Here is a 14278-nt window from a genome sequence, read left to right on the forward strand (position 1 = left end):
GTGGTCTTCTGTTACAATTATTGCTTTGTGTTCTTTATGATTCTCTTTATAGGGGACTGGAATTCTGCTTTCTGAGGATGATACAGTCTATGAGGGGGAATTTTCAGATAACTGGACTCTGAGTGGAAAGGTTGGTATTAAAGTTGTCACTTGTAAACTGTTACCATCTAGAAAAAGAGTCTCTTTCCTTGTAATTTGTTTCCCAATGGATTTCGGTTAAAATTTTTTATTATCTTCTCTCAAGGGAACACTGACCTTGCCAAATGGAGATTATATTGAAGGTCTCTTCAGTGGAGAGTGGGGATCTGGAATAAAAATCACAGGAACCTACTTCAAACCTAGCTTGTATGAGAATGAGAAGGACAAACCTAAAGCATTGTGAGTGTTCAATAAGAAATACATTCTCAAATGGTTCAGTAGTACTTTGGAACATAACTATTTTCTTTTTTCAAAGGCCAGTTAAAATATTTTTTCCAAAGAAATGGTGAGATTTTGAAAATACTTTTCCTTTTTCATTCCTCTTCCTTCCTGCTTAGGAAACAAATAAGATAAAAATCTTCCTTTAGCTGTTATTGCTTTAATTACTACTTGAATACACGAGTAACAGCATGAAATTATAGAATAGCCAATGTGCTGCTACTGTCTTGTAGCAGTTTCAGGATTTTTCTACTTGTATCTGACCTGACTGTTAAAACCTGAGTTCTCAGCTGCTGATGACTTTTGAGGTACTGAGAGAGACTGAGTTACATTTGAGTGATCAAGTCAGTCGCAGACCTTTCTGCCTTCTGGCAGTTACTGTAAAGTTAATTCATTTACTGTGTCATTTAATAATGCCATTGGGAGTACCTTTGGGCAGAATTAGCTACTTACCACACCTCTTCCAAACAATGCATAAGAAAATAGTAGAAAAATCTGTTGAACTGCAAAGGAGAGCATTTTAATACCTTAGCAAAGATGATTTTGAAAAGTACACATATAACCCTATTTATAGCAGATGCATTGGGTCAATTTGCTTACTTAAACATGTTTTTTTCCCCAGAGGTAAGATTGAGATATCTTTGAGTAGAAGAAACTTAAGTAAATTTAAAGTGGTGGTGACATTTCAGTATTTGGTAGCACTATATACTGGTTTACGATAGTAGTAATTGTTGTACAGGATTCAATATCTTTGAAGAGTACTGTCTCAAATTTCAGATTAAAATGGGAAACACAACGCCAGTGTTTTTGCCTAGGACACCTCTCAGTGTGCTTCCTGGAGCATTCACTGGTAATTTCTTTTGACAGTGCTGACACCTACAACAGGATGCAAAGTTAAGCAGGCCTCCCTGCTGAACTGAACACTTGCAACCTTAGCAGCTCTCTGCTTTTTACCCCAGTAGGGAGTCTATGAATAAATGTATGTACATATTTGTGAAGATTGCTTGTGAAATAAGGGTTTCATCTACCCTTTTCAGGCTCCCTTGAAGTTGAAAATCTTCTGGTATAATTTGTGAAAAGGCTTAGAGCCTACTTTTTGTGCTTTGTGAAACTGAAAGCATGGGGAAATATCCATGTTGCTAGTTCTCATCTCGGATGTGGTGGGAAAATATTAATGAAAGGTCTGACTATTTCTGACACTTGATTTAAAACAAAATAGGACGGCAAACCCTGACAGCATTTATTTGCTTTATGAAAGCTTTTCAAAGCCCTACATTTCATTATATGTCTGACATATCCATGCATATGCAGGCAGAACAACGGTTCTTGGTTTTTCTTTTGGCTATAGGGGATCCCTGAGCATTGGCTGTCAGTGAAAAGATGCCTGAGCTGGTTTTACTCTCTACCAGCACATTCCTAGCATGGCATGCAACATCATAGGTAGTTACTACTTTAGGGGCAGAAGCTATATATCCATTCTTGGTATTTATCTATGTAGCTATGCTATTTATACATTCCAGGAGAGTGAAATATTTGGGACATTTTTGCACTATGTCTTTGCTATGTGAATGTGTCCTGAGCCTTCTGAATGAATACCAGTGGTGAAGTGCAGTTATGTCCTGTTTTCTTGGAAATCAGACCAGTTCTTTTTGTGTTTAAACAAGTCATTTATTGGAAGACTACAAGAAAGAGTAAGGCTGACTTGTCTAATGTAATAAGGTTCATAGTTGTTACCATATCTAGGTATTTAAAACATCATAATATTTTACATGGATTACTGTATGTATGTTAGTAGGGAAAAAGAATTTAAGTATAACTTTTTCTACGTTCTTTTTAAAAGGTTTTGAAAGTCAAGGCATTGATAAAATAGTAGGTTCTATGTTTGTTCTTAGTGATAAACTTGATTCACAGTAGAGGCTATTAAGCATACCAGCTTTCGGTAAAATAGTATGAGATATACGTTGATATAAGCCATCAGTGTTTTCAGAGCTGAATCTGTTGTTTCATGACTGTTGTTTGATTTTTGACTAATGGGTTATTTTATTAGGCGGAAACTCGGGATCCTGGCAGTGCCTCCCGATGAGAAATGGAAAGCAGTATTTGAAGAGTGCTGGAACCAGCTTGGTTGTGAGACTCCAGGCCAGGGGGACAGATGGAAGGCTTGGGACAACATTGCGGTGGCTCTGACCACCAACCGACGGCAACACAGAGACAGGTTGGTTCCCGGAGAATGGGTTCAGCAAGATTAAGAAAATACTGAGAAATAACCTGGAATCTCACCCTACTCTGGAACAGAAGCTCGAACTGTAAAAGTTCAGATAAAACAACAACAAAAAAATCCTAAACAAAGTCAGAACTCTTAGTACTCTGCACTACAAGCCCTTTCGGGGACATACTGGTGTCTAGAATTAATTCATTTGTTAGTTTCAAGGTTTTTTTCCTACTGTATGTCTAATAAATAATCTGTACAATGTCTTTGTCTTTTTTATAACTGCAGTCCTGAACTACTGAGCCGCTCACATACTCAGACACTGGAAAGCTTGGAGTTCATTCCACAACACATTGGTGCCTTCACCCTGGAAAAATATGAAAATATAAAAAAATATTTGATAAAGGTATTGTGACTCTCAAATGCTCACATAGCTTGTTGGTAAGGCATGATATCAACTTCACTTTATAATAGCTTTCCTTAATTCCTTCCATATTTGCACTCTTGTCGTCCATGTTGTAATCATTCGTATTTGCTTATAACTTCCTAATTTATTGAATTAAAATCCACAGCTAAGACTAAAATCACTATATACCTAATGGATACTGCCTTAAAGTCAGTTTCTGCTTAATTACTGTTTTATTTCTTATACATTGGATCACAGCAAAGTATCTTGAAATGCTTACTGATGTTAATAGTACTGGACAGATGACGTGTCTAAGTAGGAGCACAAGTTGTACTGTCTTGACTTCTCTGAGCTGTATTCAGCCAATACATAAATTTTATAATCCAAATGGTAATTTGTTAATATAGCTCACTTTTTGTTGTATATGTAATATTTTTTTCAAAGCTTCTTGTTTGGATCTCTGACCCATCTTTCTTGAATTCCTTTTTTTTTTTTTTCTGTATGTATGTATGTGTCTGGTATTGACCTATTGACTGGCCGGTTAATCTCTTTCACTTCAGGCTTGTGATACTCCTCTCCATCCGTTGGGCAAGCTGGTGGAAACACTGGTAGCTGTCTACAGAATGACCTACGTTGGAGTAGGAGCTAATCGACGGTTACTCCAGGAGGCCGTAAGAGAAATAAAGTCCTACCTCAAACGCATCTTCCAGTTGGTTAGGTAATGAGACTCTAATTTTCAAGTTCAAACTACTGCTGGATTAATTAAAAATATCTCATCTACTGAAACTGTCAAGTATTTATGTAGTTCAAGTGTGCCAGTATCTTTACTCTGGTTTGGGGATTGCTTTTTTTTCCTTAACCTTTTAAAGGAGTCTTGAATATTCTGTCAAAATAGAAAAATTAAAATCTTCACCACAGTGTATTACATCTTACACTGTATTTTAAAATATGGCTGTAGGAAGCTCACCTTCAATGTAGATTTCCAATTTGGTGTGTCTCTGGGTATCCATGCTGTGAAAAGCTGGTGTACAAAGCCTATAGAGGAATGGCCATGAGAGGGACTTGCAGTGTATTCCACTGAAGTTCTTACCAACATGAATGAACAATTTTCCTATGAAGTATTTGCTTAGATTCTTGAGAGCAATTAGAGCCTTAATTGAGTCCTGCCAATCTGAAAGCAGAAATACTTCAAATTATTAACTGTTAGAAGCCTTGCCTGGAGGGAAGTGGAACGTCAAGGTAGGAAATGTACCTTTGGCATTGGAGGGGTTGGCCTTCGTAAGTTTTCTTCCAGGTAGATGGTACTGTACGTCTGTTAGCTATGCTGTCTTAGTCCACCATATATTATATCAGCTGACTTTTCTTTCCTCTCCAATCTTGCCTTCTAATGCTGTGGTCTGTAAAAACTGTGCAAAATGAAATCATACGTTGTTATTATGTGTATTGCCATTTAGGTTCCTGTTCCCTGATCTTCCGGAAGAGGGCAGCACAATTCCGTTTCTAGCAACTGAGACAAAGGGAAGGCGATCCTTTTGCAGTGGGAAATGTGACTCCAGATCAGAATCTCCTGAGCCAGGGTACATAAAGGGAAAAAACTGAACTAAGGAAGGCTTCATTGTATTTCTGGTCACAGGTTTTTTTTCTTAGGTGGGGTATGAAAGATAAACATATGTTTAACTGATGGATATAAGCAGATATATATATATATATTTTTTTTTTGCCTTTGGTTCTGATGACAGATTCTGGTAAGCAAACTTCCACATGATAGTTGCAATAAGCATTTCATCCCTGTTTCCATGTAATGATTCTTTACTTAAGCTCAAACTTGCTTTTGTCTGTTGGGGGTAAACAAGTTCTGGCTTGGACGTGGGCTTCAGAAAACTGTTTGGGTTATGAGCACAGGGGTAATGCAGGTCCAGTGCACGTACACTGCACCACAAATAGCCAGTCACATGGAGCTCACCCTCAAGTCCATTGTTGTCCTGTCCACAGCAGCATCGAGTGTGGTCAAAACAAGGAAGAGGGAGGGATCAGTGGAGAGAGCCTTCAGATGCAGGCTGCAGTGACCTGTGCAGATGGTATTAGGAGGCACCTTGAGTTCAGCTTTCCCTATTAGGATTACAGCTTGATGCTGAGCAACTGCTGATTTTATGAAGCCTGGAGTGTGTGGAGCTCAGTTGGATAACTTCATGGGTTTTAGCCTATTTTCTAGCTTGTGCTTTGAAGATGAAGTTGAGCTGTCAGCAGAGTAGCTCAGAATGGGGGCTAAATGATTAGCAGGAAGATAAAAGTAAAACTTGAACTATAATATAGTACAGTATTCAGCTTTTACATTGTACAAGGAAGAAATGCTAATGTTCTGTCTAAAACACATAGACTACAAAAAGCCTGCACCACAGCCACTACCCCTGCCTCAAACCCACCTCTATGTGGATTTTAAAGGAAAATTACTCCTAAATATTTCTTAGCACAGATACAATTTGATGGATTTACACTTACTTTATTATTCTTATCCCTCATAGAATAGGCTTATAGTAAATGAAAATTCCATGAAAGTTCCAATTGTTGTTCCAATTACTTCTTTTTTTACTCAATTTTTATAGACAGTTAAGTTTTTAAAATGCATTAACGTCTTCCTATTTTTTGTTTAAATAGCTACGTGGTAACCAGTTTTGGCTTGCTGCTCCCTGTGTTGCTGCCACGACTCTACCCTCCTCTATTTATGTTGTATGCCTTAGACAATGAGCGTGAGGAAGATATTTACTGGGAATGTGTTTTACGTCTGAACAAACAAACTGATATGGCTCTTCTAAGTTTCCTTGGAGTGCAAGCGTGAGTATGCTTCAATGATAAAACAGAGCTTAGAAAAAGATTGTGACGTGTAATTAGATAAAGCATCTAAAAAACCCCTATTTTCTAAAGTGCTTTTCTTTGGTTAAAATGCATCTAAACATATCTTCAAGTTAGTTTGTATGGCTGAGAGAGTGAAACACAACCTTCCCCTTCCAAAAAGGGGGGAGGAGGGCAGAGGAAAAAAAGATTGGCATCGCTGAAAAAAACAGAGTAAGGCATTTCAAATTAGGCTATTTTGCAGCTATTTGTGCTAAATGTAGTTGATCCTGTAGAAAAAGCTGCTCTATCTCATAGAAGAACATGAATAAAGCATTTTTCAGCTTACAGAAGTGAAGACTATGATCTCTCAATAGACTATGTTGGGTTTCTTGCAGGAAATTTTGGCCAGGAACTGTATCCATCCTTGGAGAGAATAGAAAGGTATGTTTGTTGGACCTTTGCTTACAGTATACTTTGCCCAGTGCTTCTTGCAAGAAGCTGAAATCATAAAGAAGCGGTTAAAGAATCTTTGGCCAGGCGTTTTGCTGAAGAGATGCTGTGCTATCTTATTTCTTTAAATTTTGTCTGCTATTTAAAAGCTGCATTAGTGATTTCTTACAATAGCTGTCAGTCCAGCTTTGTCAATTACTGTCTTACTCTGTAATGAACTCTAATTCAGGAAGACGTTTGCTTGGTCTCCAGTTATGACAGTGTGAGAATAAAAGTCTACCAAGGAAAATTTCAAACTGGTTGCTTAAAAGACTTTCTGATTAGGAGAAGAATTGTATAGTTTTTATTCTTAATCATTATCTTGCTGAAAGTGGCTGAACGCTGGTCTCAAATAGTAATAGTGTGTTACTCAATCTCTGTGCTCTGGTAAGAGTGATTTAATAATCATGCCTTTGAACAATTTGAATGTTTTCAGTATACTTTAAATCATGGCTGTTTATAAGTCAGTATACTTTTTTTGAAAATTTCAATTTCTTATAGTCATTTAGATATTCCTGCCTTCAGATCATCTCTTCCCTGCTTGTAACTGTGGCTTGTGCAAAGTCTGTAATAATGGGAAGCGTGGGCTTCATCACAGTAGTTGCTGCACAGGGACAAGCTGATATTCTTTGATAGAGATTGAGTGTTACAAGTTTGTAATAACCAAAGCTGCTGCTGAACCCCACCCTGCGGCCATCAGTTCCCAGCAAGACAAGTCCCCTTTTTCCCAAATCATGAAGTTGAAGATTGAAATGATTCACATGATGCAAACCTCCACTCAGACTTTAAAAGTTAACAAAATCCAGCAGGAACATGTTTCTTGAGTTACTTAAGATCTGCTGTATTTCCAGATACTGGGCAAAATTCTTATCAGCTCTGTGAATCCTTTACGCTTCTGACTGGGTTTTTTTGGTTATAGGGTAGAGCCCCTCCACTGTGGAGTACTATGTGGTGTATGTCTTTGAATTATGCAGTATATGATGCTCTCTGCAGCCATTTACCTTATTTTCTGGGTCATTCCTTCAATTAAACAGGATGTTTTTAGCCAGGACATCATGTTTATCTGCTTCTCTCCTCTCCAGTTTCCTCACTTCTGTGGGTTGATCCATTCTCTGCCTGCTCCATTCAGAACGACTTAGCTCTTAATACGCAACTGAGCCTAACATTTATATTTGTTCTTTTCTGTTTGCTCTGAACCTGAGTCTCTGATTATTCACTATGATGAAACCTTTTATAGGTTTCAACCATTTCAGTCTTGATCGTTAACCATTAAGATTTAATGTTTCTCAGCCTTACTTGACCTGGAAGATAGCCAAGATTGTCACTGATTCTCACAACATACCAAGGAATTCAGTACAGGCTTTTCTGAATTTTAAATGAAACTCATACAAATCACACATAACGCAGATTTCCTGGATGACTTTAGCGTCTGGGCACATAGCCCTTTCTTTGCACTGAAAAATTGGAAAAAAAAGTCTTTTATGTCAGTGTTGCATGATACACTGCTTTGTTGCTGTGGAGTGGAGCTGTTAAACCTGCGTGATAAATCTTATGATTACACAGGTATCATCAAATACAAAAGATGCCTGCTTTGCCTCTGCAGTTGAATGTTTACAGCAAATCAGGTAATTCTCTGAAATCTGTCTTAGTGTTTTACTGTTCCTGCTGTAGTAGTATCTAGTTTACTCAGTTGTGATCCTTTACCTGTCACCTTTTCTTTGTTCTCCTTTGTAAGAGGTCACCAAGAAGTTTCAGAGTTCCTACTCAAAATGTTAGCAAATTCTCCCAATGAGGAATGAAGTATAGCCTCATAAATGTGACAAAGGTGTGTCCATAGGAGACCATTCAGAATCAAAAGCATGAGGATGGCTAATCCTTATGCCTAATACATGTGAATTTCTAAACAGTTATGGGGAAATGACCTGTGTATGGGGAGCTTTTCTGTGTCTGTTAGCTGACAAGGAATTCTGCAGTAGGAATCATAAGTAGAAATTAAAAGGGTTTTAGAAGTTAATTTATCCCCCTTTACCATGTTAAAACATCTTAAAACTGTGAAGACAGTCTCATTTGCAGTAGTGTACCTTGATCCAGTAATTATAGCCTGGGGTACTACACAGCCTTGGCAGCCATGGCTGTTGTGGTGTGACTGTGGGCAAGGGGACATGCTAAGTAGCAAATTGTCTTCCTGATTTAGATGCAGATTTGGAATTTCTTATTGTTACCCTGTTTTGCTCTCCAAACAGCACCACATTTACCCCAGCTGACAAGTTGAAGGTGATCCAGCAGACTTTTGAAGAGATCTCTCAGAATGTTCTTGAGACTCTTCAGGAAGATTTTCTGTGGTCCATGGATGACTTATTTCCTGTTTTTCTCTATGTGGTGCTACGAGCCAGGTAGGCATCAAGAGTGGCATTAGTTACAAGCTGAGCATAGGCAGCATGAGCATACTTTTACCTGTATTAAGCGCTCCTGCTTCTCCTTACAGGACTACTTGCTGGCTTTTTGTAACTTAGTAAATTTTTTGGTTTGCCTGTTTGCTTTGGCCTGAAAAAATTTTGAATAGTTAACTGTGAAATGGCTGTCACCTCAGAATGAGATTAGGGGAAAGTATGGCTTTTGCATAACACCATGTACAAAAAGTAAAAACATTATAATGGTATCTTTTGCACTTATTCTCTTTCTCTCCACCATGTGACAGGATAAGGAATTTGGGGTCTGAGGTGCACTTAATCGAGGACTTGATGGATCCTTATCTGCAGCATGGAGAGCAAGGCATCATGTTCACTACCTTGAAGGTATGAAAATTTTTTTAGGGCTATCAAAAGCTTTCTTTGGAAATTAATCAGCTTTGAATAATGATGCTCAGGTTAGGACAATTGTATGAACATTAGTTTGTAACTACTTTGACTTATTGAAAGTTTCTAGCTAGGGTGAGCAAGAAAACTTAGAGCTTAGTATAACCTAAGGTGCTGCTAATAAAATGGTGCGATGTGCAAATGTATTTATTCAAATGTAATATTGGTTGCTGTTGACTGTTGTGAATGCTCATCTGTGGCTTGTCATTCCCCTGCAACATAACAAGCGTTATTTCCTTTATAAAAATTGGAATGGAGTGCTGCTTTGGAGGTTAGCCATTCCAATAACGTTTAAGTCTAACATTACATCAAGATGCTTCAGGAATTAAATTCTGAAAAAAAAAGTCTTTTTACTGCGTCACTCCCCACATTCTATTTAGTAGTATTCTCTTTTTAAGTACAGAAAAAGGGAGAGAATCTGGTTTGACGAATATCCTATTGTACACTAGGACCTCCATAGTGGAAATAGGTTGTTTTAGTACCTCAAAGCTGTTCAAAAAGGTGGGTCTTGTGACAATTCAGCTGCGTGGAGCTTTTTTGTGGGGTTGTTTTGGAGGGTGGCTTTTAACTTGAGATTTAAATAAAAATCTTAAGCTGAGCTGCTAGGTGAACATGATCATATTTTCTGTCTGTGCAAACTGGAAATAGTTGGGTGCAGAGGTTTTTTCATACCTGTTATTTTTATAGTGCTGCAAAAAGGGATGGTTTAAGTTGTTTAAAAATTATCAAAGAATCTATGTAGTAGAAGTAGAGTCTTCTTTTCCATGAGCGCAGTGCTGTCTGAGACATTTATATTAAGTTTTGGTCATGGCTGACCCAATGTGTATTTAAACCAGCATTAAGGAGTGAACAGCTATCAAGCAGCAGGCTGGGTTTTTTATCCAGATTACAGAAACCTTTGCTTTTCAGTCTGAGTGCTTTTGCAATGCTTAATCCCTGCATCTTTGTCCTGTAAGAAAATATTTTATCTTTTCGGTCCTCTTGTCTAAGGGCAAAGAAAGATTTGTGAGCAAAAAAATGTACTTTATCTTGGCCAAGCTGGGAGCTCTGGAAGTATTCAGAGTCCCGTACCCTGTCTTACTTCATTAAGAATTGGACATCATTCGAAACTTAAAGTCTCCTGTTGATGTTTCTTCTAGTTTACATATCAGAAGATTCTCATGTGTTGAGTGTCACTGTATCATCACTGCTTGTAGAAAGCCTAGTCTTGTTTTCTTGGATAGATAGTTGTGTGTGATGCTTTATCAGCTTGCTGGGAACTGGTATGTGTGCTAAACTGAACTTTGTTTTAATTCAGGCATGTTACTACCAGATTCAACATGAAAAGCTTACCTAGACCATCGTTTACAACCTGACTCTGTGGGATAATCTACTCAGTGGAACTTCACTAAAACCCACTTTCTTTCCTGAAATGGCACTTAGAAAAGACTCTATTACAGTTCCGTTGTTACAGATTAAAATATTCAGTTGTTTCTTCTGAACTTTCAGTTTTAAGATTGGGAAACTGCAGCCAGAAGCTATCTATGAAGTGGTGATGAAGCAAAAGACTTGGTTTGTCAAGTACTTGCCAAGAAGAAATCATTTCCTATTCTAAAAGAAATATCATTTACTACTTTTCAGTTAAAAACGCTGCAAAAAGGCATGGCATCTACATAGAGTACATGTGAAAGTCTGGACCGCATGGCTTCTAAAGCAGTGGGTTTGTTTTTATTATTCCTGGTTTGTCAGCAGAGTCGTTTAATGAGAATTAATTGCACCACAGAACCATTCAGTCTTCCTGAATTAAGCTATTATGTTTGTTTATTTAAAAAATAGAAATATATTAGTATTTATAATGGGTAACCTATAATGTGTTTGGCTGTAAAGGTTTTGAGGCATATTTGTTGAACAGGATTGCTGAATGCAGTATTAATGTGATGCTGTGGAAATAATCACACTGTTATGGGCTTCCCTGTTTACTGGAGTTATTAAAGGCATTCAACATTCTTTCTGTTTATGAAATAAATAAAAGGCACTGACCACTTTGAATTTTGGCACTGAGTAAAATACTCAAAATCTGTAGCGTTCAGTTGCGTTACCCTGAGGTCTGAGGACAGACACATTATTTGGAAGCCCATGTGACAGGAGAGTGGGAATGTGCTCTTGAACAAACTGACAATGGATCGGTTTTGAGACTTTTGCCTGTTAATTTATGTGTCAGAGTGAGAAATGCTAACCTTGTTGCATTTTTGATCATGTAGAGAACAAGTAATTTCCCTGGGGGATTTTCATGCGTGTGTGTGTGTTCTTCTGTGGTTTATGGTTAACTTTATTTATATAAATAACACTCATGGATAATTTGGGTATTGTAGGTGCTGTTCTTTACCATGGCTGACTCAAAAAAGGGGGAGGGAGGAATAAACTATAGAACATTATAATGGCTTAAGTTGTGGCAAACTACCATAGATAATGCTAATCATATTTTTGAAATAGTAATCATGGCTTGGGTATTGGCACCTAAATGGAAAGAAACCATATGTCAAAATACTGTTTTGAACAGTGACTGTAATGTAGCAATTTTCATAATAAAATAAAAAAGATTGGTCTTTCTGAAACTATTTTTAGTTTTATCAGAGAAGGGGAAAGTAATTCTGGCAACATGATGTTTAAAACTATTGTTATACTTGTTATACTTGCAATAGACTATAGAGATAATAGAAAATAGAGATAATAGGCTTTGTGTTTGCAAGTGATTTTTTTGTTAGCTTAATCTTATTTTTCAATTACACTGAATAATATCAGGACATATAACCCTGTCTTCATAGGAGAGGTGTTCCAGCCCTCTGATCACCTTTATTGCCATCCTCTGAACTCGCTTGGAGAAGAAAGTTGTCATCAATGCATTCCAGGAACCTCCTGGTTGCTTATGCCCTCCTGTGTTGTCCCTCCAACATAAAGTCCTCCATGAGGGCCAGGGCTTGTGAATCTGAGGCTCCTCCTATCTGTGTGTAGAGGGCCTCATTTGTTGGGTTGCCTGTAGCAGACCCCCACTGTAACATCACCTGTCCCTGCCATCCCTGCCCTCCCTTTAACCCTGACCCATGAGCTTTCACAGAATCACAGAATTATTGTGGCTGGAAGAGACCCTCGGGATCATGGAGTCCAGTTCCTCATCTGTGCTCAGGTGATGCTCCATGCACTCCAGCTCGTCATTGGCATAGAGGGTGACACCCTCTCCTGGTCTCCCCTGCTGTCCTTCCTGAACAGCCTGTATCCCCCTATTCCAACACTCAGAACTTCCAACATTCAAACACTTAATCTTTTTGACAGTTCTAACATTTGAATGCTTGATCTTTTGTGCTCAATGCAGTCTTTCCATGCAATCACCTCTTAGAACTCAATGTACCAAAAATGTTTAACTGAAACTGTAGGAGCAGAACTGCTCTTTGAAAAGGAGCTGTGTTGAACAGTTGAGTAAAGCAATGTCAATAATTTTAATCTGCAAAGATCTGAATTCAGGACTTATTTCACATTTTGTAGGAGTGTAATCAATAAAAACAGGTTTTAATATTTTTTTCTCCTGAAACTGTTCAGGGCCAGTGTTTGTTGTCTTCAGTTGTTTTGGAAGAAAGGAAGGATTTCACTCTTCAGCTTTAACACACAAAGAGCTTTGCTTCATGTGACCTTACTCCCACAGATTCTGTGCCTTAAACTGAGAATGTCACTAGAGATGGTAAGTTTTTCTACAATCTTTTAAGAAGGAGGTGTATCTAACAAACATGTAGTAACTTCAAAAGTTTAACTTCGTTCGCTGAATGATGCAAAGTTGAGAAGTAAATACCAAAGACTATATCTGCCTTTACGTACGTATATACACACGCACACACACAGAGTTTCTTATAAAAAGTAGTAATATCGCACATGAATTTAGCTTGCTGATTAATGGAAGCCGGCAGCCTGGCCTGGATTATTTTTGGTCTTTCTGATATATAGCCTGGTTATTAGCTGAAGAGAATCCTAGGATTAAATGTGCTTCTGACACAGATTCCACTTTACAGCCTACGTGGGCTGTGATGCATTAGGAAATCAGTACAGACCAGCTTTGATTTCTGTAGCTAAAGAAATGAGTTAACCTGCAGGAGTTCTCAGTCTGTATTGCTTCATGGTAATTTCTTTTTTTTCTCATCTTCTTTGCCTCTTTTTTTTCCTGAAATTGAAAGCTGGATATTTCTTGTGCTGCAGCAGAAATCCTGTAACCAGCAACAGATCAATGTTGTGGAATTACAGATTTTCATTGGAATTGTGATGAGTGCCCTGCGCACTGGGAAAGTTGCTAAGAATAAGAAACTACTTAAGTGAGAGACAACTTAAAGTAGGCTTTTTATGCAAGAAAAGGGTTAAAGGGATTTGTTCTCCTCTCCCTGGTAATGAGTAGTTCTAAGGTTAGGTTTCTGCGGATTAGAAAGGAGAGGATGTGCATAGATTAGCTCTGGCAGTGAGGTTACTTGCTCTACTAACATCCAGCAAATACTCTTTCCCTCTGGAAATTCTGCGTGAGCGGAACATGGTGTATTCTGCGGTGTTCCCAGGTAAGAAAATACGCGCTGTACTGGAACCATTGTACTGCACAGATGCATTTCCCTCGTGCAACTGTGAAATTTAGTTTCTTCTTATAGCTACAGCAAAACTAATTAAACTTGTGTTACCTGTTTAATTCCCACTAGATAAATATTAGAGAGATGTATGAATGGGGAGTACAAGCTCAAAAAAGAATGTTTTCCACACCAAGTATTCTGACTTGAATGCCAGGTGCTATACATTATTGACTGACTTTGCTAAAAGTAAGTAGGTTCACTTCGTAACTGCCCTTGTTAGAAGCAGTTTAGGGAACTACCTGTTCTGGTCTGGTGAGAGATAATGTAGAGGGAAGATATGTAACTGATAAGGGACTGTAAAACAAATCCTTTCCTTGAACTGCTTACCCATGTACTTCTAAGTTGATTTAGTATCAATGTCTTGCTATTTGGATTTTGGTGGTGTTTTTTTTTTTTTTTTTAGTAATCGAAGTTCGAGGTAAGTAACTTGCGGGAA

At 38.0% G+C, this 14278-nt stretch overlaps 2 protein-coding genes across 6 annotated transcripts in view; both read left to right on the forward strand.

The window, feature by feature from the left end:
• ALS2 (ALS2, alsin Rho guanine nucleotide exchange factor) overlaps positions 1-11805 on the forward strand; it is a 58981-nt gene extending 47176 nt beyond the window's left edge. For all 5 annotated transcript variants that reach the window (XM_014954376.1, XM_014954377.1, XM_014954375.1 and 2 more), the window contains exons 23-34: positions 53-130; positions 245-378; positions 2465-2632; positions 2915-3032; positions 3593-3750; positions 4487-4609; positions 5688-5864; positions 6260-6305; positions 7917-7978; positions 8597-8746; positions 9052-9148; positions 10506-11805. In XM_014954376.1, coding sequence (XP_014809862.1) covers positions 53-130; positions 245-378; positions 2465-2632; positions 2915-3032; positions 3593-3750; positions 4487-4609; positions 5688-5864; positions 6260-6305; positions 7917-7978; positions 8597-8746; positions 9052-9148; positions 10506-10544 — 1350 coding nt within the window. In that variant the 3' untranslated portion in view covers positions 10545-11805. The remainder of the gene's footprint in view (positions 1-52; positions 131-244; positions 379-2464; positions 2633-2914; positions 3033-3592; positions 3751-4486; positions 4610-5687; positions 5865-6259; positions 6306-7916; positions 7979-8596; positions 8747-9051; positions 9149-10505) is intronic.
• Positions 11806-12743: 938 nt separating this feature from the next.
• Positions 12744-14278, forward strand: part of MPP4 (membrane protein, palmitoylated 4) — a 30316-nt gene continuing 28781 nt past the window's right edge. Inside the window, exon 1 of the mRNA XM_014954384.1 lies at positions 12744-12920. The gene's annotated coding sequence lies outside the window, so the exon portion shown is untranslated. The remainder of the gene's footprint in view (positions 12921-14278) is intronic.

The sequence above is a fragment of the Calidris pugnax genome, unplaced genomic scaffold, assembly GCF_001431845.1.
Source record: "Calidris pugnax isolate Ruff unplaced genomic scaffold, ASM143184v1 scaffold103, whole genome shotgun sequence".
Classification (NCBI taxonomy): Eukaryota; Metazoa; Chordata; class Aves; order Charadriiformes; family Scolopacidae; genus Calidris; species Calidris pugnax.